This window comes from Mustela putorius, unplaced genomic scaffold (assembly GCF_011764305.1).
Source record: "Mustela putorius furo isolate JIRA1106 unplaced genomic scaffold, ASM1176430v1.1 tig00000508_pilon_pilon_pilon, whole genome shotgun sequence".
Classification (NCBI taxonomy): domain Eukaryota; kingdom Metazoa; phylum Chordata; class Mammalia; order Carnivora; family Mustelidae; genus Mustela; species Mustela putorius.
The window spans coordinates 14913002-14936562 of NW_025421402.1; the positions used below are offsets into that span (position 1 = coordinate 14913002).

Consider the following 23561-nt stretch of genomic DNA (forward strand, 5'->3'; position numbering starts at 1 on the left):
AGACTAATTGGTTTAAATTTCCACTCCTAGGACAGGCTGAAACTGCAATTAGGTTAGGCATTAAGGGTTGTTGTTGTTGTTGTTTTTTTCTTTTTTTTTTTAAGATTTTATTTTTAAGTAATCTCCACACCTAAGTTGCGGCTCCAACTCACGTTGCGAGAACGGGATGGCAAGAACCAACTCCCATATTCTTCCCACTAACCCAACAAGGCCCCCACAGGTTAGGCATTTAATCTTGATGGGGCTTAGCAAAAGTGCCTCCATATTGGGACTATTTCCTTTTAACAGAATTTAGGACTACAGATTAATAAACTCTGAAACATACTGCACTTTGTTCGCTTTTGTTAGCTAATATGAAGTGTTATAGTGTTAAGATTTTATTCTGGGAGGTGCCTGGGTGGCTCAGCGGGTTAAGCCTCTGCCTTCGGCTCAGGTCATGATCCCAGGGTCCTGGGATTGAGCCCCCCACATGGGGCTCCCTGCTCCATGGGGAGCCTGCTTCCTCCTCTCTCTCTCTGCCGGCTTCTCTGCCTACTTGTGATCTCTGTCTGTCAAATAAATAAATATATATATTTTTAAATTTATTTTTTAAAAGATTCTATTTTTAAGTATTCTCTATTCCCAAGGTGGGGCTTGAATTCAAAGCTCCCAGATCAAGATCTGCCGTGTTCTTCGGACTGAGCCAGCCGGGTACCCCTTTGTGTTAAGATTTTAAAAACATACGTATATTTAAAAATATATACATTTTGGGCTTCCAATATATATACACTAGTTAAAGCAAACCCTTTTTTTAAAGTGTGCATTTGGGTGTGACTTGCCCTAGTCCAGAAACACACTGCCCTGCTGTCTAGGGGTTGTTTGTTGGTGTTTTTTTGTTTCCTTCCCTGCTCATCAAAACAAAAAAAACAAAACTGCTCCGGGGACCAGCTGGCGACCGAGGAGGGGAATACAGGAACGAGCTCGCTGCGGTGAACGCTGGCAACAAGTTGTAAAATCCCCAGATTCTCGCAGCGCGGACACCTTCGACGTCAGGCATCAACCACGGGCCGTCGGGAAACTTCCTTCACCTCCCAAATCCGTGCGGAGAAAGGAGACGATACATAAAGTTGCTGAAGGGCAGGCTGCCCGGACTTGCCCCCCCAAAACCGGGGAATCCGACTCCCGGTGTCAGAAAACCCTACGAGTCACAGGGCACAGCCGGGCGCGCGCGCGGAGGAGGAGAGACTCGGAATCCCGCCCGAGCGGGCGGCGGGCCAGGGGCGCATTCCCTCGCCTCCCCTCGCGCCGGCCCCGCGGGGCTGGGAAGCTCCTCCCCGGCCCTTCCTTCCTCCTCCTCCACCTCCTTCGCGGCCGCGGCGGGCGAAGGGGCGAGCGCTGCGGTATTTTGTCCCCAGCGGCGACCCCTTCTGCCCGGCGGGCTGCGGCGGCCGCCGTGGCGGTGGCGGCGGCGGCGGCGGCGGCGGCGGCGGCTGAGCGCTAGGAGAGGTCCGGGCCGGCCCTGCGGCCTGGAGGCCGCGAGGGGCGGAGGCCGGGCCGCCCTCCCGCGCTTCGGGAGCGGAGGGGCAGAAGCGGCGGCGAGGGAGCTCGGGCCGGCCGCGGGGAAGGTGGGGGAGGCTCCGCGCACCTCCCGCCCTCCGGCCGCCCCGCTGGCCCAGCCACAGCCGCCGCCGCCGCCGCCGCCTCCGCCGCCTCCGCCGCCTCGGGCTCCCGCCGCGGGCTCGACGGCCCCGGGCGGGGAGGGCGGGCGGCGTGCGCGCCCGGAGCCGCCGGAGATGGCGGGAGGGCACTGCGGCGCCTTCGCCGCGGCGGCGGCCGGCAGCGGCGAGATCGTGCAGCTGAACGTGGGGGGGACCAGGTGAGTCGGCGGAGAAGGGGCTCCGGGCCGGGGATGCGGCGGGCGGCCCGCCGGGGGGCGACGGGGGCCGGGTGTCGCGGGGACCGGCGCGAAGGTGGGAGCCGAGCCAGGCGGGGCACGCGGGGGGCCCTCCGGGCGGGAGGAATGTCGGCGGGGCCCGGGCTCCAGTCTGGGCTCCGGGAGGAGCGGCCGCAGGGCCTCTGGGACGAGCGCGAGCCGGGCCCCCACGTGCCCGAGCCCGCCTTCCTAGAATGCCAGCCTCGTCCCTCCCCCTTTCTGAGCTGCCGGCCTAAGAGGAGCATTAAAAGGCCTTCCTAACCTCAGCTTACAGTGTATTTGAAGAATTTAGTTTGTAGACGCCTGGCCTCGTGGTTTGGCTCTTGCAGAGGAACCTGCCTTCTCTCCGGGCAACAGGGGGGGTCGGTTGGCTCGGATGAGGCGGCCAGTGCTCTTTCCCCCTCCTAATTAAGGAGGGTTTGTAATCTCAGGACTTCGGTGGATGGGGTGCAGTAGATTGGCAGTGCGCTGTTGTTTATTTTCAGTTTCTGGGTGCCTGGCTTTGGACGATCTGTTCAACTCGCAGGCCAGTGGGTCCAGCAACTGCAGTTTTACCAGTTCTGGAAAGCCTCGGGTATGGGCACAGTGTGGCACGGAGTAGACAGACTGAAGCCTCTTTATCCTCTCTCTGCTTTCCACTCCGTGTCTGTGCCTTTTATTATGCTTGTGTGTGGGGGGGGGGGGATCATTTTTGGTGGATTTGCTATGGCTTATGAGTCACCCTTCTCAGGCATGGGACTTTGCCAGCTCTGTTGGAAGGAAGGGGTGGTTGAGTTTAAAGCTTGGTAGGAGATGAGCGATGAAATGGCTCGAGAATGTGAAAGGGTTTCAACATGTAAAACTTAACTACTATTTCTTACAATGCAAATCAGCAGCGGTGTGGGCCGTAGGAATAAAATGTAGCATGTTTTAATCCTAAACATTTAATCATTTTCTAAGTGTGCTACAGAGTTCAGCCCAAGAAACAGTAATTCTTCATTCTTTCCCTGTTCTTTCCCTCACATCCGGAAACAAAACTGTTTAACAGTGTAAGATAAGATACTACATTATTGCATTGTATAGATACCGGTCTTTTGGAGAACATTTATGTCTCCTCATGTAAGAAATGGATTTTTCCCCTAAAATACACATGAAAATTTTGCAGGTTTGGTAACTTCCGGATGCAAAAAATTGACCGACTATTCCACAAGAGTTGGCCTAGAGTGTATGTTAGCACTAGAGTCATTTAAAATTCCTGCTCTGGTTCCTAATTGCTAGAGATTGTGGACATCTTTTTTCAGGCATTCTAAAGGACATAGACTAGTATGATAAAAATTAAAGGTGTTGTTATCTACTGTATGTTGAAAGTGGGTGGTGGAAAGAGTGCATTCTTGTTAATGAATGTAGAGTTCAGTTTACGTTTTTAAATCCTAAAAGGCAGCCATCTTGGAGCTGGAACATTTTATTTTGTTTCACTGTGTATAGAACTAGATCATAATAGGATTTAAGGTTTTCTTTCTCTTAGCAAAGAATACAAAATAAGGTAAATGTATTATTAAGATTGAACAATTTAGAAAAGATGAAAGTTGTTAGATAGGAATGAAAAATTGAGTAAAAATTCCACGAACTTTAAATTGGCTAACATGACATAGTTTTTGAAATAAATAATGACATGACCTATAGAAAGATAGAACATCAAACTCCAGGCATTCTGAGAATATTTTCTTGAGTTACTTTGAATCATAGACTCTTGGGAGTGTTTTAGGGCTAGAAGGGATTCAGAAGGCATCTGTATGTGTTGTACAGAACATATTAACACAATCACTTAAATCATTATAAAGGAAAAAAAAATCCTGATTTCATTGTCATTAAAGTTGAGGAATTGCCACTGGGAGAACCACCTGTGGCATAGAAGGAAAGGCTCTGAGGTGATAGAATAAAACTCAAAAGGAGAGTGTACTGTGAGCAGAGAAGCATGTGTTACAGGTAAGATGTGTGGTGTTGCTACTGTTGTGTCTTCTGTGTGCTCGCGCCCACCCCCCAATCCCAGGATGTGAAACTGGAAATACTCAACGGAATTACAAAAATGAGCAATGATTTTTATGATTTATTTTACATGTAATGGGTGATTCAGGAAATAGAGAAGATGAGGTTTCATTTAGAATTAACATTATTTACCCAAAAAACCCTAAAGAAGTGAAAAGAAACCTAATATGACTCAATTTGTGATTAATTCTATTATGAATGGGTATGATTTGAGGCCTCATAAGAGAAGTGACTTACTTAGCTTAGCATATGATACCCTCTGGTTCCATCTGTGTCGTTGCAAATGGTAAGATTTCATTTTTCTGATGGCTGAGTAATATTCCATTGTATATGTATACCACATCTTTTTTATGGCATCTTCTGGGCACATTGTGGGTATGAGATAATAAAAAAAAAATTAGAAAAGGCTTTCAAATATATTGCAGAAAATTATGCTTGTCAGATGTAATTTTAAATGACATTTTTATGAAGTCATACTTGGATCTTAGTTTTAAAGGTCTCTGGGTTTTTTTTGTTTTTTGTTTTTTTGTGTGTGTGTGTTTTTCCCATTTGTCTTCCTCTTGTTTGAAAAAAGAAAGAAATTGGTGGGGTGAGGATCCAGTCCCTTTGCCCAGAGATTTCGAATTATTAAACCTACCCCAAACTGCTGATTTTAATTGAAATTGCTAATACAACTTTAAGCAGACCTGTGTAAATTTTCTAAGTAACACAGAATTTGAGTTATCTGGCAAACAATTTGCTGAATAATTAATTAATGTGAAAGATCATAAATTATAATGACCTTATTTAGAATTAATGTGATACCTCTCAGAATACAGTGATTTATTATTATTATTATTATTTTAATTTGGGCAGTGGATCCTTGTATCCTTCAGTTTGCCATTTGCTGGACTTGGCTTTTATTTGGCCTAGTCAGTTTCCTTTGACTGTTCCTCAGTTTTTCTTAAGATTCTGCGAAGATACACATTTCTTGAATAAACTGCTTGAATCCTCTCTTAATCTGGTAAATGGGCACAGGGACTGCTTTAAAGCGGTGATAATAGTGTTAGATAATGAATGTGGAGGAACAAAGCTGTCTCTTAGGCTCTCTTCTGTGTGAGGACACGTGACGGCAACAGCAACAGGTAGTTGGCTCCAGTAGGCTGGGATAAAGCCCCCCCAGAACTGGTCCTACTGAGACAACTTGGACTTGATCAAATAGCACCTCAGAACAGTGAGCTACTTACTGAGCAGTTTTTGAAGGAATGAATGCAACAAAAGCTCAAAAAGATAATATAGGATAGAATATTTGGAGAAACCTTTATAAGGAGAAGGTATCATCTGAGTGATGTCAAGAAAATGGATGGAGGTAAAGATACCGAAATGGTAAGAAGCACGAATTGTCCGGGGTATTGAAGTATTGTCTTACAGATGAGAAGACACTCGTGTTGGAAAGATGAAACAGGACCGAAAGATAAAGTGTCACATTAATAAGTTCAGATTTGTTGTGATGGACTTAATTTTGATTCTTCAGGAAATGGGCATCTGGAAAATAGGGGTTTTAAGAAGCAGTATATGTCAGTGAGCTAATCATTTGATTTTGTTGAGAGCTCTTTGAATAATCTTAACTCTGAATTGAAAGTGGAGAAATTTTAAAATAATGAATGTATAATATTGATATAGCTATAGCTGTGTAACAACTTGTAAATTATTAGCCAGCATATTAAAGCAGGTTATTGAATATTGAAATTTCAAATCATGTCCTTATTCATAATAACAGATAATTTTTAATTGCAGATTTAGTACCTCAAGACAAACTCTTATGTGGATTCCAGATTCTTTTTTTTCCAGGTATTTCATGTAATTCTTTCATATCATTTTTATAAAACTTGATCATTGAAATAATAACAAACCTCCCTTTCCTGGTTAATGTTTTTATTTCTTGGCTAAAAAAATCTGAACTCTTAGAATTAAAAATTTTTTATTTTACTTTGGAGATAGGATGATTCATTTGTATTGGTCTTTGATACTTGATAAATAATTAGTACATTTTATGCATAGTCAGATTTTAAGAACTAACTCTGGCTTATTCATGTCTTCTAGTTTGCTGAGTGGAAGAATTTCAACACTTCGAGATGAAACTGGTGCTGTGAGTGTAATATGTTGATACATGTTTCTAAATTGAATCAACTAATGCTTGCAATGCTTGCAATGCTTGACCCTTATTATATAGTGACTCTAAGAAAACAGACAGAAAAGCTGATCTTGTAATAACCGCTAAATGAAAGTGACATATATGTACTTAAAAAGTTTAATTTCTTGTTGTATATCGTTTTCCTATAGTTAATAGATGGGCACTCTAAATGGAATAGTGAATATAACAACTTAAGTATTTGTGATTAGAGGGACGTGAGGATATGAGCTCACATTGTCCGGAGAGGAAGTACTTTTATTTTTTTATTTTACTTTTTTAAAAGATTTCATTTATTTATTTGACACACAGAGAGAGATCACAAGTAGGCAGAGACACAGGCAGAGGAGGGAGGAAGCAGGTTCCCACTGAGCAGAGAGCCCGATGTGGGGCTCAGTCCCAGGCCTCTGAGATTATGACCTGAGCCGAAGGCAGAGGCTTAACCCGCTGAGCCACTCAGGCGCCGTGGAAGTACTTTTAATCAGTAATTAAAACTTTAACAATAAATAGATGAATATAAATACTAAAATATTTTGATACTGAGTTAGAATGCTAAAACTGTTAATTAGTGAAGTCCTGTGATTTCTGTTTGTTGGAGAATAACCTGAAGAACTTGGAGAAATGAGGGAAGGAAAGAACTATTAGGTTTAAGTACAAAAATACTGGTTTATACATTTAAAAAGCAGTTATAATGTGTGCCCCATTGTATATAAAATAAATGGCTAGTACTCATTAAAAAAAAAAAAACAAAACTTTCCGAATGGAGGCAACAAACTGGTCAGAGGTATTTATTTCCTGTGATGGGATTTGCATATGAAATAAGACAGCAAAGGCATGTTGTCCATACGAGATTATAGAAAAGATAACAGTAATAAGATTCTCTGTGATCTGCGGTGTTTCTCCAGCTTCTCATTGGTTCTAATGAAAACAAAAGCAAGAATTTATGAAGTTAGAACAGCCTCATTCATTGTATAAACATAATCATAGTATAAAGAGCTACACTGTAAGCTACCATTCCCCTGTCTAGCTGACTAACCTAAGCTTAAGAGGTGTTCAGTTTTATGATCCATACTTTTATAATTAATTTGAAATAGCAGTGGTATACATTCCCATAGAAAGTTATCAAATATATATTTCATATTTTCTAAAGCATTTTATTTTCTTGGTATGTATTCTGTGTTTTTTTTTTTTTTTTTAAAGATTTTATTTATTTGATACAGAGATCACAAGTAGGCAGAGAGGCAGGCAGATAGAGGTGGGGGGGGGAAGCAGGCTCCCTGCCCAGGACCCTGGGATCATGACCTGAGCCAAAGCAGAGGCTTTAATCTACTGAGCCACCCAGGTGCCCTGTATTCTGTGGTTTTAAGAAATGTTTTTTGTTGTCATCCCCCATCCCTAGCTTTTGAGCAAATTGGGATAATAGGATGTAAAGGTGTTAGAAGAATAGTATTCTTTTCCAGTTTATCTTTTTTTAAATTTTATTTGAGAGAGAGAAAGAAGAGAGTGCACTGGAGCAGGAGTGAGAGTGGGGCAGGGAGAGAGGGAGAAGCAGACTCCCACTGAGCAGGGAGTTGCACACTGGGCTCAGTCCCAGAACCCTGAGATTGGGATTGGAGCCAAAGGCCGATGAGTAACTGACTGAGCCACCCAGGTGCCCCTCTTTTCCAGTTTTGGCAGCAGTGTGTGCCGTATTTACTTTCCTTGGTCATCTCTGTCTTATAGAAGGACACTGTTGTTTAAGTGATTCACATATGAATCACGAATTATGTCACTGTCACCAATAATTAATGTAAGAAGGCATTACTTGTGTGTAATGTTCTTGAAATATTTACTGAATTCTAGTAAATTTCAGATAAAATTTCTCCCTTGGGTATCACTTTTACCAAAGATACCAATAAACACATGCCATTTTTCTTACAAATTAAAATATTATCAATATAATAGTAGGTTTTTGGGGTGGGGAGACAGTACTACATTACATGCACAGAATTAAAATTGCATTCCAACTTTAGAAATACTCAAATTTAAGAGTGGAATCAAGTAAATACAGTATTTAAATAATTTAGTGTTTGTTCCCTAAGTTTGTATTACACATATTTATGTTAGTTCATTTTTAATTTGAAAATAAGACAATCCTAAAAAATAATTCTTCTTTTGTAGATATTTATTGATCGAGATCCAGCAGCATTTGCACCCATTTTAAACTTTCTTCGGACAAAAGAACTAGACTTACGGTAAGAAATGAATCCTTTTAAAGTAAATTCTTACTAATAGGTATGTACTTCTGGTATATTTTGTGGAGAGGAAGGTCCCCACCCCCCAATTATTTTTGCTTAAAAGTTTTCTCCAAATTAAACTCAACAGAGACCATCCTATCCACATTCTTCCTCTAAACTGTTCCCAGCAGCTTCCTAACCAGTTTCCTGCCTTCAGTCTTCAATTGCTTTGATTGGTTTTCCACACTGTAGCTAACATAAGCTTCTACAAATACAGATCTCATCTGGTTGCTACCTGCTTAAAACTCTCATTTAAGGGGTGCCTGGGTCGCTCAGTCATTAAGTGTCTGTCTTCGGCTCAGGTCATGATCCCAGGGTCCTGGGATCAGAACCCCCTGCTCAGGGAAGCCTACTTCTCCCTCTCCCACTCCCCCTGCTTGTGCTCCCTCTCTCGCTCTGTCTCTCTCTGTGAAATAAATGAAAAATCTTAAAACAAAAACAAAAAACAAAAAGCCTCTCATTTAATATGTTCTTAGATTCATGGCTAGGGACTTTGGACTTTATTGTTTCTTAAGGCTCTCTGTGCTCTTGCCTCTGCTGAATTTCTCTTGCTTTGATAGTTTCACCCCTTTCTGGTCTTGGCTTAATCCAGACCTCTTCAGTGATCTGTGCTGTGTCCACCTAATACAGGTCTTCCTGGTCTCCTGTCCAGCTAACACCGCAGCATTCCTTACACGTATTCCTTTTCCAGTAGTCTCTCTTCTGTTCCACTTTAAATTCCAACAGGGCAAGCATTATCCTGTATATGCCCAGGATCTAACATGGGTTTTTGTAGATAAATGAATGACCACTTAAACTATTTCTTTAACTTTGTAACTTTGCCATAGTCTGGATTCCTACCAAGAATTTACAATCTAATTTGGATCTTATTATTTTTTATTCTGTATATTCCCAGTGAGCTTTCACTGAGCATCTCTTTATACTTTTTTTAGATACAGTTTTTAAAATTCTAATTGTTTAAGGGTAACTGGCTGGCTCAGTTGGTAGAGCTTGTGACTCTTGGTCTCAGGGTTGTGAGTTTGAGCCCCAAACTGGGTATAGAGATGACTTAAAATCTTCTAAAGAAATTTTTAAAAAAGTTCTGGTGGTTTATTTTACCTACTTCTTTATAATACTGTATGATTTTTGACTTATATTCACTGGCATATGGGCTCCTTAAAGGTGAACAATTTTTTGGTCTAGTTTGTTTCCTGGGATTTTTCCAGTGTTAAAATAGTGCATATAGTAGCTTTTCAACAGATACTGAATGAATGAATAAAAAAGTTCATTGGAGCTTTTTGTTTGTTTTCTTGGTCTAGATAGAAGTGACATATAAATTACTAACTGCTTACTTCTTGAGTAAAATTATTTTGACCCCTAGCATTTGATTAAAGAAGTCTAAATTTACTTCTAGTCAGTGTCCTTATTGATTAATCCACCATTAGATAACTCAGGAAAGGCAGAACAGGTAGATTTTAATATCTGCAGTTACTGAGTGTTCTACTTGTAAATTGCTGCCCTATTTCACTTAAAGAGGCCTAGCAAATTAAAATTTTCTGAGTGTTGTTACCTTTTGAAAGAAGATAGGAAGGAATTTTAAAAATACTGTGTTCTAATTCTCTACCCTCCATAAAATTGTTGTGATGCCCTTATCACACTTACAATTACATGTTTGTTTCTTTGTCCTCCTCAGGAGACTGGAGTTCTCAGGAACTGCTGTGTCCTGAGCCACCTTGTAATTAGCCAGTCTACTCTACTGTTAATACAGAGGGTATTGAACTAGAGTAAGAAAGGTTTAACTGTTTCTGTGTTAAACTAGTCACAACCAGTGACCAATAAAAGCAATTTAACACTACAGTTGCATATGTTTATTAAACACAGGGATTTTTTTTTTTCTTGTAAGACTTTTTCAGAGCAGTTTCAGGTTTACAACAAAATTGAGAGTAAGAAAAGAGATCTCCCACGTATTTCCTGCTCTAGTCCCACACATACGTAGTCTCTCTCACTATCAACACCATAACCACAGAAAACTCGTAGTTTATGTTATAGTTAACTCCGGGTGTTGTGCATCCTGTGGGTTTAGACAAGTGTATAATGACCCATGTCCATCATTTTAATATGCAAAGTGTTTTCACTACCCTAAAAATCTTTTGTGCTCTGCCTGTTGATCCCCACTCTGTGCAGTCATTGATCTTTTTATTAGCTCCTTTTCTAGAAAGTAATATATTGGGAAAAATACAGTATGTTGACTTTTCAGATTACCTTTTCTTTCACCAATACCACACTGCTTTGATTACTATTAGCTTTACGGTAAATCTTGAGTGGGTACTGGCAGTCCTCCAGTTTTATTCTCCTATTGGGGGGACTTGACTCTTCATATAAACTTTAGAATCAATTTGTCATTATCCATAAAATAACTTGATAGAATTTTGATTAGGATTTAATTGAATTTTAGATGAAGTTCAGAGGAACTGACATCTTCAAAATACTGAATCTTCAATCCATGAACATGGAATACCTTTCTGTTTGTTTAGTTCTTTGAATTTGTTCTCTAGAGTTTTGTAGTTTGCTTCATATAGATCTTACATAGTTTTTGTTAGATTTATAACTATTTATTTATTTATTTATTTATTTATTGCTGCCAACATAAGTAGTCTTGTGTTCTTAGTTTTAAATTCCATTGTTCATTATTGGTACATAGCAATTGACTTCTTTATACTAGCCTTGTATTCTGCAACCTTACTATAATCATTTATTAGTTCCAGGAGATTTTTATCTACGTTTTTGGATTTTTCTACACAGATAATCATGCCATCTGTGAATAACCATTGTATGTCTTCTTTTCCACTCTGTGTGCCTTTATTCCACTTTCTTGCCGTATGGCATTGTTGAGAATTTTTACATCAGTGTTCATGAGAGATACTAGTCTGTAGTTTTCTTATAACGTCTTTGGCTTTGGTATTAGCTCAATGCTGGCCTCATAAAATGAGTTAAGAAGTATTCCCTTGTTTCTTTCCTCTGAAGGAGATTTTCGAGAATTGGTATGATTCCTTCCTTAAATGTTTGGTAAAATTCACAAGTGAGTCCTTCTGGGTATGTTACTTTTTGTTTTGGAAGATTATTATTATTGATTCAGTTCTTTTAGTAGATATAGATCTACTCAGATTGTCTCTTCTTGGGTGAGTTTTGGCAAATTGTGTCTTTAAAGGAATTGGTCCAGGTCCATTTCATCTAGGTTATCAGCTTGTGGGAATAGAATTGTTCATGGTACTCTTTTATTGTCCTTTTAATTTCCATGGAGTCTGTAGTGATGCTGACTCATTTCTCTCCAGTTAATATTTTTTAAGTAAGGACAAATTATAACTGAAACCTAAAATGAATCATTAGTATTGTAAACTCTTTTTTTTCCTTAAGTATCGTAAACTCTTAATTTTCTGTTGTTTTTACTCTTTGTTTTCATATTATTTGACTGTACTATAACATCTTCTGGTTAGCCTAACTCTTTCTAAGGCTAGTCTCTTTTACCCCCTCCTCTTACTTTATAGTTTGCTTTTATTTTTGTTCTAATGAGAGGAGAACCACTTATCTGAAGTTCTTTGTTCAATAAATATTTATTACATTTATTATATATAAGCACTATGTGAGGTATACAAAAATACAAGGAGGTCACGCTTGTAGGGAGCTTTGCAGCATAATTGGGGCACTTAAAATATGTGTAGAAATAATTACTATGAAAATAGAAAAGCGATTAATGCCATACAAGAATGATTTCTACTCATTTGCCTTATTAGGTACTTACTGATAATTAACTTACACTAGACCTTTGAAGCCCTAATCTCTAAGTCATCCAATTCATCTGCATAGGAATGGTTTTTATGTAAGGAAATGTTTTTCTTGGCATGCAGTTTTTTATTTAGACATTTTAAAATGACTGAAGATACTAGGAATAAAGTAAGTTTTAAAGCCTTATACTTTTTTCACATTAAGAACCTAGTACTTCATCTTCTGCTTCAGATGATAATCCAAGTTGCTGCTACTGGGGGATATATATCATTTATCTGGTTTTTCTTTGTAGGGGAGTGAGTATTAATGTTCTCAGGCATGAAGCAGAATTTTATGGAATCACTCCATTAGGTATGTGTTGTCCTGATATTTTATATTTATGATTTGACCTTTCATGTAGCAAACTTGCCTAATGAAATATATTTTATACTAGGTCCTGTTTTTTGACGGACTAGCTCAGTGTGCTTACTTTTTGTGGTTTTCCATAGTAAATAGATGTCCGTTGATTTAACTTAAGCATTTCCCTTTTCTTTCCTTATCCTTTTGAACTAGAGAAGATAAAAATGGAGTGCTGTTTTTCTGTTTGCATGTACTCTTGACAAGTTTGCTTTGAAATGTTTTCAGTAAGAAGGCTTCTCTTATGTGAGGAGTTGGAGCGCTCGTCTTGCGGCAGTGTCCTTTTCCACGGTTACTTGCCTCCGCCAGGTACTTCTCATTGATTTAGTCTTTTAAAAAATGGTTTTTATCTGTAAGCCAGTACAAACATGTATATTAGAAAATCTCTGTTTTGATTATTGAGTTTCTCACGTAAAAATATACTGGAAATGTTGCGAGCTTCAAATTTAACAGACGTCATACTGTATGTTAGAACGGGGATGTGCCAGACTTTTTCTTTTCTGTAAAAGGCCAGACAGGCTTGTGAACTACAAGCTCAGTTCTGCCATACACTCTATGGAAATAAATGGCTGCAACCAGTACAGCTTTATTGACATAAACAGCCGTGGCCCATTGTTTGCCAACCCCGATATCAGAGCACTGGTTGTCAGTCAGTTGTCCTTTTGGTAGAACCCCAGGAGCTCTGCAGAAATAGGTCAGTGTATGGGAGAGGCAGTGAATCGTGTGTTAGCCCCGCCCCAACCTTGGTCCGTTAATAGAGTCTGCCTTTACCTGTGTTAAGGTGGGCTTCCGAGCAAGATTTCCTTCCAAAAAAGACTGCCCTGGCAAATAAAAGACATTTGACAATAAGCTGTAAAGAAGTTGCCGTGATTAAGTTGTACCTCACACAAAGCTGCCAGACGGTAAATGCAAACACTGGAGATAGACTGAATGAATTAATGATTGAGTTCGGTAACGTAGAGCTAGGTAGTAGAAATGAAATGCAATATGATAAATCTTCATTTTATTTATCACATGTGACGTCAAATATCAGAAAATCTGTTGAAAGAACTTAATTCATTTTCATTTTGTTGTTTTTAATGGTAATTATTTGCAATAAATTGCTATAATGGAAGATACGTTTTGGCTATGATGAAATTCACATTTGTATATTTCTTTGAAATTTACATTTGTATATTTCTTTGTTACCGTATAAAATTTTAAATTTTTAGTAGGTGGAACTTAGAAATAAATTTATCTTACTGTGTCTTTTTATAGGTATCCCCAGTCGTAAAATAAACAGCACAACTAGGTCCTCTGCTGGTTCTAGGAATGGCCTGAATTCCACGGAAGGTGAAGCTCGGGGGAACGGTGCCCAGCCTGCTCTCTCTGGAACAGGAGAAGAGACTGTGCGGCTAGGTAAGCAAAGGCCGCAGAAATAGACAAAAATGCATATGTTTTTTGTTCTGAGTGACATTGAGTAATTATTTTTTAAAAATGTAATTTTTGCCTCATCTTTCTTTTTAACATTCATATCTTGAAAAGTCTTGTAGAACATAATTTTTATTTCGGAAGTGTGTGGTGATCTGTTTGCTCTCAACCTCTAGGAATTGGCAAACTTTTTATGTAAAGAAACAGACTGTAAACATTTCGGCTCTGTCCGAACTGTTCAACTCGGCCATTGCAGCGTGGAAACAGCCAGGGACAACAACAGATGTGCATGTCTCTTTCAGCAAAACTTTATCCAAACAGGCAGAAGCCTAGAATCAGCCCATGGGCCATATTTTAGCATCCCCTGCTTGAGAACATAAAGTATTTCTTTTTCGAAAACCAACAGGATTTCCTGTGGATCCACGAAAGGTGCTGATAGTTGCTGGCCATCACAACTGGATCGTAGCTGCATATGCCCATTTTGCTGTATGTTACAGGTACTGTATAATTAGTAATTGTTTGCTTGTGGAGAGAGGGTGGTTTTAATAACTGTGATTTTATAGTTACAGACTTAAGAGTTGCTTGTCATTTTTTTTTCCTGCATATCTTGCCTACTTCTGTATCTCTTAATTTTTATAGCTAATGGTAAGATTTACAGAGAGCCTTTGTCTGTTTCCCACTGGCTATCAACCGATACAACTAAGCTATCTTGAATTTCCTTTTTTTTTTTAAGATTTTATTTATTTATTTGACAGACAGAGATCACAAGTGGGCAGAGAGTCAGGAAGAGAGGGGGAAGCAGGCTCGCTGCTGAGCAGAGAGCCCGATGCGGGGCTCGATCCCAGGATATCATGACCTGAGCCAAAGGCAGAGGCTTTAACCCACTGAACCACCCAGGTGCACCAGAAGTTACTTTTTTTTGCTTATTATATACAACCTCTGAATCACATAACTGTTGTACTAAATGACGAGGCAGAATTATTAATGTGAGCCCTGTGATTTTCTGTGAATAATGATTTCAGTCTTTTGTACTCTATACTTGGGGGTAGTGAGACTCTGCAGTGGTCATGACTACCAAATAGTTGGGAATGAGGTAGTGAAGCAAGACAGTTGTGGGGATAAGTGATACAGTTTAATATCTATAATGTTAAAATATATATCTATATCTATAATATATAATATCTATAAAGGCTCACATAGACACAGTTGGGGTTTATTAATTCTTGCATTCTCAGAAACTAAAAGAGAATGAGGAAGAGTATAGACCAGTGATTTTTGTTTTTAAATTGGGGAAGGGGTAGGATTCTTAGTTCAGAATCACTGCAGACAATGTTATGATGACAGAATGGTGTAGAAGCACATAAATGGTTGTGATATTCTAGCTTAGACTATGATCCCACTTAAGTGCTGAAAAATAAAATAATATATAAACATTTTGTCACTGTTGAGTTTAGATAAGAAAAAAGAGCCATAATAGGGTAAAAATATTTAATAGGTCTTCTCAAGTTTATAAATGCATTTTAAGAATCCAGATTTAGGGGCCCCTGGGGTGGCTCAGTGGGGTAAAGCCTCTGCCTTCGGCTCAGGTCATGATCCCAGGGTCCTGGGATCGAGCCCCACATCGGGCTCCCTGCTCAGCGTGGGGCCTGCTTTCCCCTCTCTCTCTGCCTGCCTTTCTGCCTAATTGTAATCTTTGTCTGTCAAATAAATACGTAAATAAAATCTTAAAAAAGAAAAAACAGAATCCAGATTTATTTTTTTAATCTAAGTTTGTGGTAGGTTTGCCTTGTGTGTAAAAAAGCCTTTTGTAATGGTAATCTCTGCTTTGTTTTCATTGCAGTAGGGATTCAGTGCCAACTTTTCGTTTTGAGAGCATTCTGTGTTTTTATTCCAGTTAGCAAATCCTATGGAAATAACTTTGGGTCTTTGGGGGGATGACTTCCATATGAAGCAAGACTGATGTGAGAGAAGGATTTTTTCCCTTAGGAAGTGTTTTGAACTTAACTTACGGATCTAAATGGAGAAAACTGTTTTAGACTTTACTTTTTAATTTGCTCAAATACTATATACATATTTTTGTTCATGAGGAGTTCCAGAGGAATTATGAAACAGTTATAATGAATCCAGGTGTAACTTTTGTTACGGCTCAGCAGTGCTAAAGATTGCTACTTGCCAGACAGAGGCACAGAGGCATGCAGTTAAATTACACGAAGTTTTACTCACTGAATGACAAATACAAAAAGAAGGATGTTGTTACATCTTCCATTCTTTGCGTTTGCTTTTGACCATGACCTACCTTTGCTTTCACTGGATGTCACTGATGACAGACTAATATGCATAGTGACAAAGGAAAACAATTGAGGATATATTACATTTCCTCATGTACAGTTAAATCATTTAACACAGTGGCAATAAAAAGATTTCAGAAGAAATACTCCAGTTCTTTAAATAGCATAATCTTTTCCACAGTTGTTTTTCCACAGCTTTTTGTATTAATAAATTTAAAACCCTAAAAAATGAAACAGTACATGGAACCCCAGTATGTTCTCACCTAGATTCACTAATTTTCTACATTCTCAGGCTTTATTTTTCTATATATTTATTAATGAAGAGTTGTTTCCTTTTTTTTCCCCAAAGTCTTATTTGAGAGAAAGATCATGAGAGGGAGGAGATTCCATGCTGAGCCCAGAGCCCGACCAGACCAGAACGGACATGGGGCTCCACATTGGCCGTGACCTCAGGACCCTGAGATCATGACCTGAGCCAAAACTAAGAGTTGGTCACTTGCCTAACTGTGTCCCAGGCGCCCCAGAGAGGAGTTATAAATTGCTGCCCTCCTGGAGCTTGCATTTCTTTTTAGACGTTTAATCCATGTAGAGTTTACTTTTGGTTTATGGTGTGAGATTTAGGAATCTCATTTCTTTTCTTCCAAGTGGGTAGTAACTAATTATGTTCTAGTTATTTATCACATAAATTACCTTATATATTGAATTTGAACACCCTTCTTTATTTTACTTTATATTTATATGTATACTTGGGTCTAATTTTAGATTGTCTTCTGTTTTTCTGATATATTTTATCTATTCCCATACAATTTGATGTACACTATGTTTGCATTAAGTTTCAGAACGCTGTTGGACATGACTCCCCCACTGTATTTCTTTAAGATTATGATGTGGAAGGTGCATAGCCGTCCTGATTTCATAGTGTTGGTTCACTGGGCAGGAGTGAGGAAAAGAGATGGAGTGCTGTTCAGAGCTCATTCTGTCTTGTTTTATGTATTTTCAGTTTTGTATTATTTGTATGGAATATCATAAAGCATACATTTTTTTAATCTTGGTATTTAATTTTAACTTAAAAACAAAGGTATCATATCAATAGAGTTAGATTTTCTAATTGTTATAATACTTTCAAATACATTGTCCTGATACCTTTTATTCTTTTTGGCATCTCTTTATTTTATAATATCTTAATTTCTGTAAAGATAACTTTGAAGTAGAATCTCTGCGAAAGATTAGATCACATACAGTTTTGTTATATTTCTAATTAATGATCACAAAACCACATCATTCACCTCATTAAATCAATGCAGCATCTCTTTATTAGACACTGTTGAGAGTCTGGTATGTGCTTGCATCCACGTACAGTGTATATTCATTATTCTTGAAGTGCTGGCAGTTCCTGCTTCGTGCCCAGTTTGGAAGTTCCTAAGAGTGCCTATGTTTCGTACCTCAGTGCTTGTAAATGTTTAGCTTATTTTAAATGATTATTTCCATTCGGTGGTCATAACACATCCCATCTGGTGGCCAAAGTGGGTAATTGCAGATCATACAATGCTTAGGAAAAATTGTACACTTTCTTAAAAAAAATTACACAGTTTCTGTGTGTTCCTTTGAAATTAAGGAAATCATTAGTTACTGAAATTAATAAGGCCAAATTGCATTTTTTTGTGAATTGTGGTTATATTACTTTAGCATACATTTTTACACAAAAATGAAGCTGAAGTGATTCCATTTAGGTCTTTAGGTAGCCATCATTTATGAATACTGAAGTTTGTTTTTTGCGATGAATATGTCAGGTATTATATAAATGAGTACTTATTCTCCTCACGGGTGTTTATTCTCTTTAGGTAAGGCAAATAAAAGCTTTACAGTTTTGTTTGCATATTTGTTCGGTAACTAAAAATAGATACTCCATTGTTAAACTTTACATCATCCATTGTTGTGATTGCATAACTCTTAAGTTCTGAATGTATGAGGGTTGGCTGTGTAATCATGCAGAATATGTGCCCGAAAGACTTAAATTCAGATAAGGCAGAAGAAATTATTAAAAATTTATCAGTATGTTTTTCAGAAATTAAATATTAAAAAGTATTTATATTCACTGAACTGCAAATCTGAACCTTGGTAGGCCTTTATTTATGGGGAATCAATAGGCTCATGAAATTTTTTCATTTAAGAAGAAACCTTTAAAATCTAAGGGTTTCCAAAGCCCTACATTTTACATTTATCCTGGTTGCCCAGGATATTAGAATGTGTAGTGGTATACCAGATTACTCCTTTATATTGATTTGCCTGGAGAGACTGTTACCCTATTATCTGAAGTACCAAAAAAATAATGGGTTGATTGCAGGTAGTTTCGGTAAATGACTGAATAACTGATTAATTAACTAAAAGGAATAATAATTATCCTAAAATTCTGATTTTTATTGACCATTTCTATCGATAGATGGTGATGGTAGCACTTTTCTGTGTAGTAAAGTAAAAGCTATTTTTTACTTTATTTTATTTTAGCTCTTAAAACTCTGAACTTTTCTTTGGAGAAATACAGAACTCTAGTTTCTTTTTAAGTGCTTTATATGTCCTGTGTGGATAAATACAAGGTAGCTTAGGAGTAACGGTCTGGCTTTGTAGAGGAAATACATTGGCAAAATTTTATATTTAATAAATATAGCTGTGATTGAATTTTTTGGTACATTTCTTTGTATTTGCTTAATTGCTGCGGAGTCTAACTTACGTTTCCATTCTTGCTTAACAGAATCAAAGAATCTTCAGGATGGCAACAAGTGTTTACGAGTCCATATTTGGACTGGACTATTGAGCGAGTAGCTTTAAATGCAAAAGTGGTTGGAGGTCCACATGGAGACAAAGACAAAATGGTTGCTGTTGCTTCAGAGAGTAGCATCATCTTATGGAGTGTCCAGGATGGAGGGAGCGGAAGTGAAATTGGTAGGGAAAATCTTGTTTATGCTACATTTTGCTGGTACATCGAGTATTCTGAAGTTTAAGAAGGATTGCCCATCTTACAAGAACTAACCTGGACTGTTACTTAGAGCTGCTACATCATCTTGCCAGGGTTCAGTGGGAATAGGACCACCCCATAGGAGAGGAAAATTCTGGAAGAGGGGAAAAAAGTTAGTGTTTCAGGAGCGAGGGTAGAATCTTTTTTACCAATATGCTCTAGCTGAAACCTGGCTGCTTCATGAGAATGTGCTTTTCCTGGATCCCGGTTAGTGATGACTGCTTTCTCTCCAGTTCCTCACACTTTAGGGCCTGAAGATGGGTAAATAACTTTCTTGCTTTTCCTCCTTTGTTGCTTCGCGACCAGATGTGCCCAAACCTTTTAATCTCAGAACTACTTTGTACTCTTAAAATGTCATTCAGGACCAATAACAGAGTTTGCTTGTGTAGATTATATCTACTGTTACTTAGCATAATGGGAATTAAGACTGAAATTTTTATAAATATATATACCCATTGCATGGTAACACGAATAACATTTTAATGAAAAATAGCTTTGTTTTCCAAAAACATTTGTGAGAAGAGTGCCATTGGTTTATAGCTTTGTAAATCTCTTCAAAATTTTATTGATTTCTGGTGCCTGTTTGTGGATTTGTGTGCTGCATTTTGTTTTTTGGTTGAACCTTATGAAGAAAATTTGGATTTATGCAGATATGTAGTTGGAAAAGACATTTTTACAGTCTTTTCAGATAACCATGGACATTCTTTTTTGCTACTGTCATAAACATATATGAAATCATGTCAGTGAATTTTGCATACTGTTGAAATTCATTAGTCTATTTTATACTTTGAACGCATCTTTTATCCATGCATGATTTTGTGACATCATGCATTGGTCGTTTAGAAAATGTTGGTTTACTGAGTTATGTAGATCTTCCAAATGTTGATATCTTTCATTGTATAATATCCCCCCCCCCAAAAAAAACCCCCAAATCACACTTAATTACTATAGCCACTGACCACATCCCTGAATTCTAATGTATTGGGAAACCATCACGTTGACTGTGGCAGATAAGTTTTCCAAAATTCTAATTTTCACTTGAAACATTGAATTTTTATCATTGAAATAAAAGCTTACTTGGTTCACTTTTAAGGAACGTCTACCAAGTACTCAAATCTGAATTAGAATTTGTCATCCTTTCAAATAAAAATGGTGTTCTGTGAAAAGAACAGCTAGGTTAGCTCTCGGCTCCAGTGTCCAGAAGATTCTTTTTCTTGACACGTAATACTTAGTCACACAGAATAGTAAGAACACATGCCAAATTAAGATTCAGTGTTTACTAAATTAAGAGTTAGTACAAATTTTTGTACACACTGCTTCATCAAGGACATTCTGAAGTTAAACTGGCCTCATTTTCTTTCCTTGAGAGTGTGTGACAGACTCGGAAGGTTACTGAACCGTTTGGTTCCCCTCATTTCATTTGTGCTACGATGCCTACCGTTCTCATCGACACTGCTTTGCGCCGTCAGTGCAGCTGTCAACACGGATGTTTTAGGGGAAAGCCTGAGATTCATGAAAGTTTTGAACACTTGGAATATTTCAACACCACATGTGTTTGTGGCCAAACATTCACGCAAAAGATCTTTAGTGACCGCCTGGTGCTGATGCCAGATTAATAGAAGTAGCATACCAGGGTCAGCTGTGACCGGGTATTCATCTGTTTGTAGTCCTGCTGACAAGGTATCACGTCTGCCACATCTTTAATTCAGGGCCTTCCTGTGTGACGGCAGAGAGGCAGCGCGGTGACCTCTTTTACTGACCTCCCATCTAGCAGGCATCGGCGTTGTCACGTTTCAAGGCTGTCGTGGCTTCGCAGCGGTGGTGCACGCCTCTCCAGACGCCGGGGTGCCGTGACTTAACCCTGGCAGGTGCTTCAGGGCCTTTTTCATTCTCAGGGTGAAATTTTAGAACAGTTTCTGGCTTTTAAAGACTTTTTTCACATCTTCATTTAAAGTTTTTTTTTTTCTTTAAACTCTGAATATTTGGTCTCCGTGAACCCACAACTAGCATTACAACAGTATGCAAAAATGTCCTGTTGCATAGTGCAAACTATAAAGTTAAGGGAAAGGTAATTTTTATATTTTATATTTTAATATTTCTAATATTTATTTCCTGCTTGGCTCAGTGTTGGCCCAGTCCCCCTTCCAGGTCACGTATATCTGTTGGCCCTTAGGCTTGGGTGCTGCCGCTGTGGGTTGAGCAGGCACCTGTTCTAGTGTTTCGGTTTTGAAGCCAAAAGTCTTCAATAAGTAGATGAAAAATGTATTAAAATAAATTTATTTTAAAATGTTTTAAACAGTTACAGATAAATTTTAAAAATTTATGAAAGTTGGTGCATCTGGGTGGCTCAGTGGGTTAAGCCTCTGCCTTCGGCTCAGGTTGTGATCTCAGGGTCCTGGGATGGAGCCCTGTATCAGGCTCCCTGCTCTGCCTTCTTCACCCTCTCTCTCTGCCTCTAGATCCCCCTGCTTGTGCTTTCTCTGTCAAATAAATAAGTAAAATCTTAAAACTACAACAACAACAAAACACTCACGAAAGTTTCCAGAGCATTTTTAATAGTAATATTGCAAAACACAGCAAAATGTACTTATTTTCTTGTTGTGTTTCTTTGTAGGCTCAAGGAAAATTTGGATTTTAAGATAATTTATTGGACAAAAATGAAATTATAGAGATTATAGCAACTTTTCTTGTTGTTTTTTTGTAGGCTCAAGGAAAATCTGGATTTTAAGATCATTTATTGGACTCTATTGTCCTGTTCGTCCCTGTGATTAAATGGTCTCTGCTTTGATCTAAGGCCAGCTCTTTGTATTTAGCTGTAGACTAGATCCTGTTTGCTCTCACCTGTGCAGAGACATTGTTCCACTAGCTGTTTCTTCATTCTCCTTCATTGTGAAAGCGTCTCACTCTTGGATCATTTCCCCCAGCACACAACCATGCTGTAATTCTCTGTGAAGAATAACAACAAAACTACCCTCCCGTCTCTTCCAGTTCTTGCTCCATTTTTCTCTTTTCCCGAAGCAGAAGATAAGAGTGACCTGGTCTTGTTTCTCTGTCCGCTGCTTCTGTTCTTTTTTGAAGTTGATCTAATCGTTCTTTCGCCCATACCACTTCGGAAAACTGCTCTAGTTCGTACTGCCTGTGGTCTGGTCTCGGCTAAGTCTCCTCTCATTAAAACTTCAGAGCAGTCACCTGGTACATTTGATACAGTTACTGATTCTTCTTGGAGTCTTTCCTCCTTTGGCTTCCAGGATACCTTGTAGTCCTGATTTTTATCCTACTTCTCGGTTCTTTTAATAGTTCTTCCTCATTGGACTGATTTCACAATGTTGGTGTGCCCCAGAGTTCAGTCCTTGGATTTCATCTTTCTTTCGTATTTATTGTTAGTGATATCATAGACGAATGGCTTTGCCCTCTGTGTGCTGATGACTTGCATGTTCGTGTATCTCATCTGAACCCCTCCTCTTGAACTTCAGAATTATGTTTGTGTGAGGGGTCCCTAAGACCACTTCCAGGTTCAATGATTTGCTCGGAGGACTCACAGGATTCATTCAGCAAGAGCTACTTTGAGTTACGATTTCTTACAACAAAAACATACAAGCAAAATCAGCATAAAGACATGGAGGGTGAAGTCTAATGGAAACTAGAAATATTTCTCCAGCAGTGATTTGTAACACTGCCTGTGTAGTGGCTACCAGAGAAGCTCATTAGACACTTGGTGCCCACGTTTTTTCCTGGAGCTCACACAGAGGCACCCTCTGCCTAGCACATACTAAGGGTCCAGATTTCCAAAAGGAAAGCAGGTGTTCAGCATAAACCCCATTGTATACATACTTGAGGTTTTTTGTCATCATGGATTAGATTTGCCTTGTCTGGAATTTCATGAATGGAAATACAGGGCATGTATTCTTTTGTGTGTGGCTTCTTTCATTGAACACAGTGTTTCTGAAATTGATCCCTATTGTTGTATGTATCAGTGGTCCTTTTTTTTTTTTTTTTAATTATTGCTGAGTAATATTCCCTTGAATTATTGTGCCAGAATTTGTTCGTCCATTTATGTGTTGGTGGACATTTGGTTTATTTCCAATGCAGAGGTGTTAGGAATCCAAGAAAAAGTCTTTCCCTGGACATGTTTTCTTTTTGTTTTGTGAATAGGTTTTCTCAAGGTAAATACCTAGCAGTGGAAATTCTGAATCATATGAAAAGTGTATGTTTAGTGTTAGAAGAAACTTACACACTTGTGTCCAAAGCAGGTGCACTATTCTACATTTCTGCTAGCTGGGTATGGGATGAGTATGCAGTGATTTTAATG

General features: G+C 38.8%; 1 protein-coding gene across 3 annotated transcripts in view; it reads left to right on the forward strand.

Annotated features, from left to right (window-relative positions):
• The first annotated feature begins 1331 nt into the window (after positions 1–1331).
• The window catches only part of KCTD3 (potassium channel tetramerization domain containing 3), a 49800-nt gene continuing 27570 nt past the window's right edge, over positions 1332–23561 (forward strand). Inside the window, exons 1-9 of one of the 3 annotated variants that reach the window (XM_045081154.1) lie at positions 1332–1855; positions 5714–5767; positions 6020–6065; positions 8268–8341; positions 12438–12496; positions 12770–12850; positions 13799–13939; positions 14358–14448; positions 18989–19179. In XM_045081154.1, the coding sequence (XP_044937089.1) occupies positions 1773–1855; positions 5714–5767; positions 6020–6065; positions 8268–8341; positions 12438–12496; positions 12770–12850; positions 13799–13939; positions 14358–14448; positions 18989–19179 (820 nt within the window). In that variant the 5' untranslated portion in view covers positions 1332–1772. The remainder of the gene's footprint in view (positions 1856–5713; positions 5768–6019; positions 6066–8267; positions 8342–12437; positions 12497–12769; positions 12851–13798; positions 13940–14357; positions 14449–18988; positions 19180–23561) is intronic. The other 2 variants (XM_045081153.1, XM_045081152.1) reach the window with 2 other exon arrangements.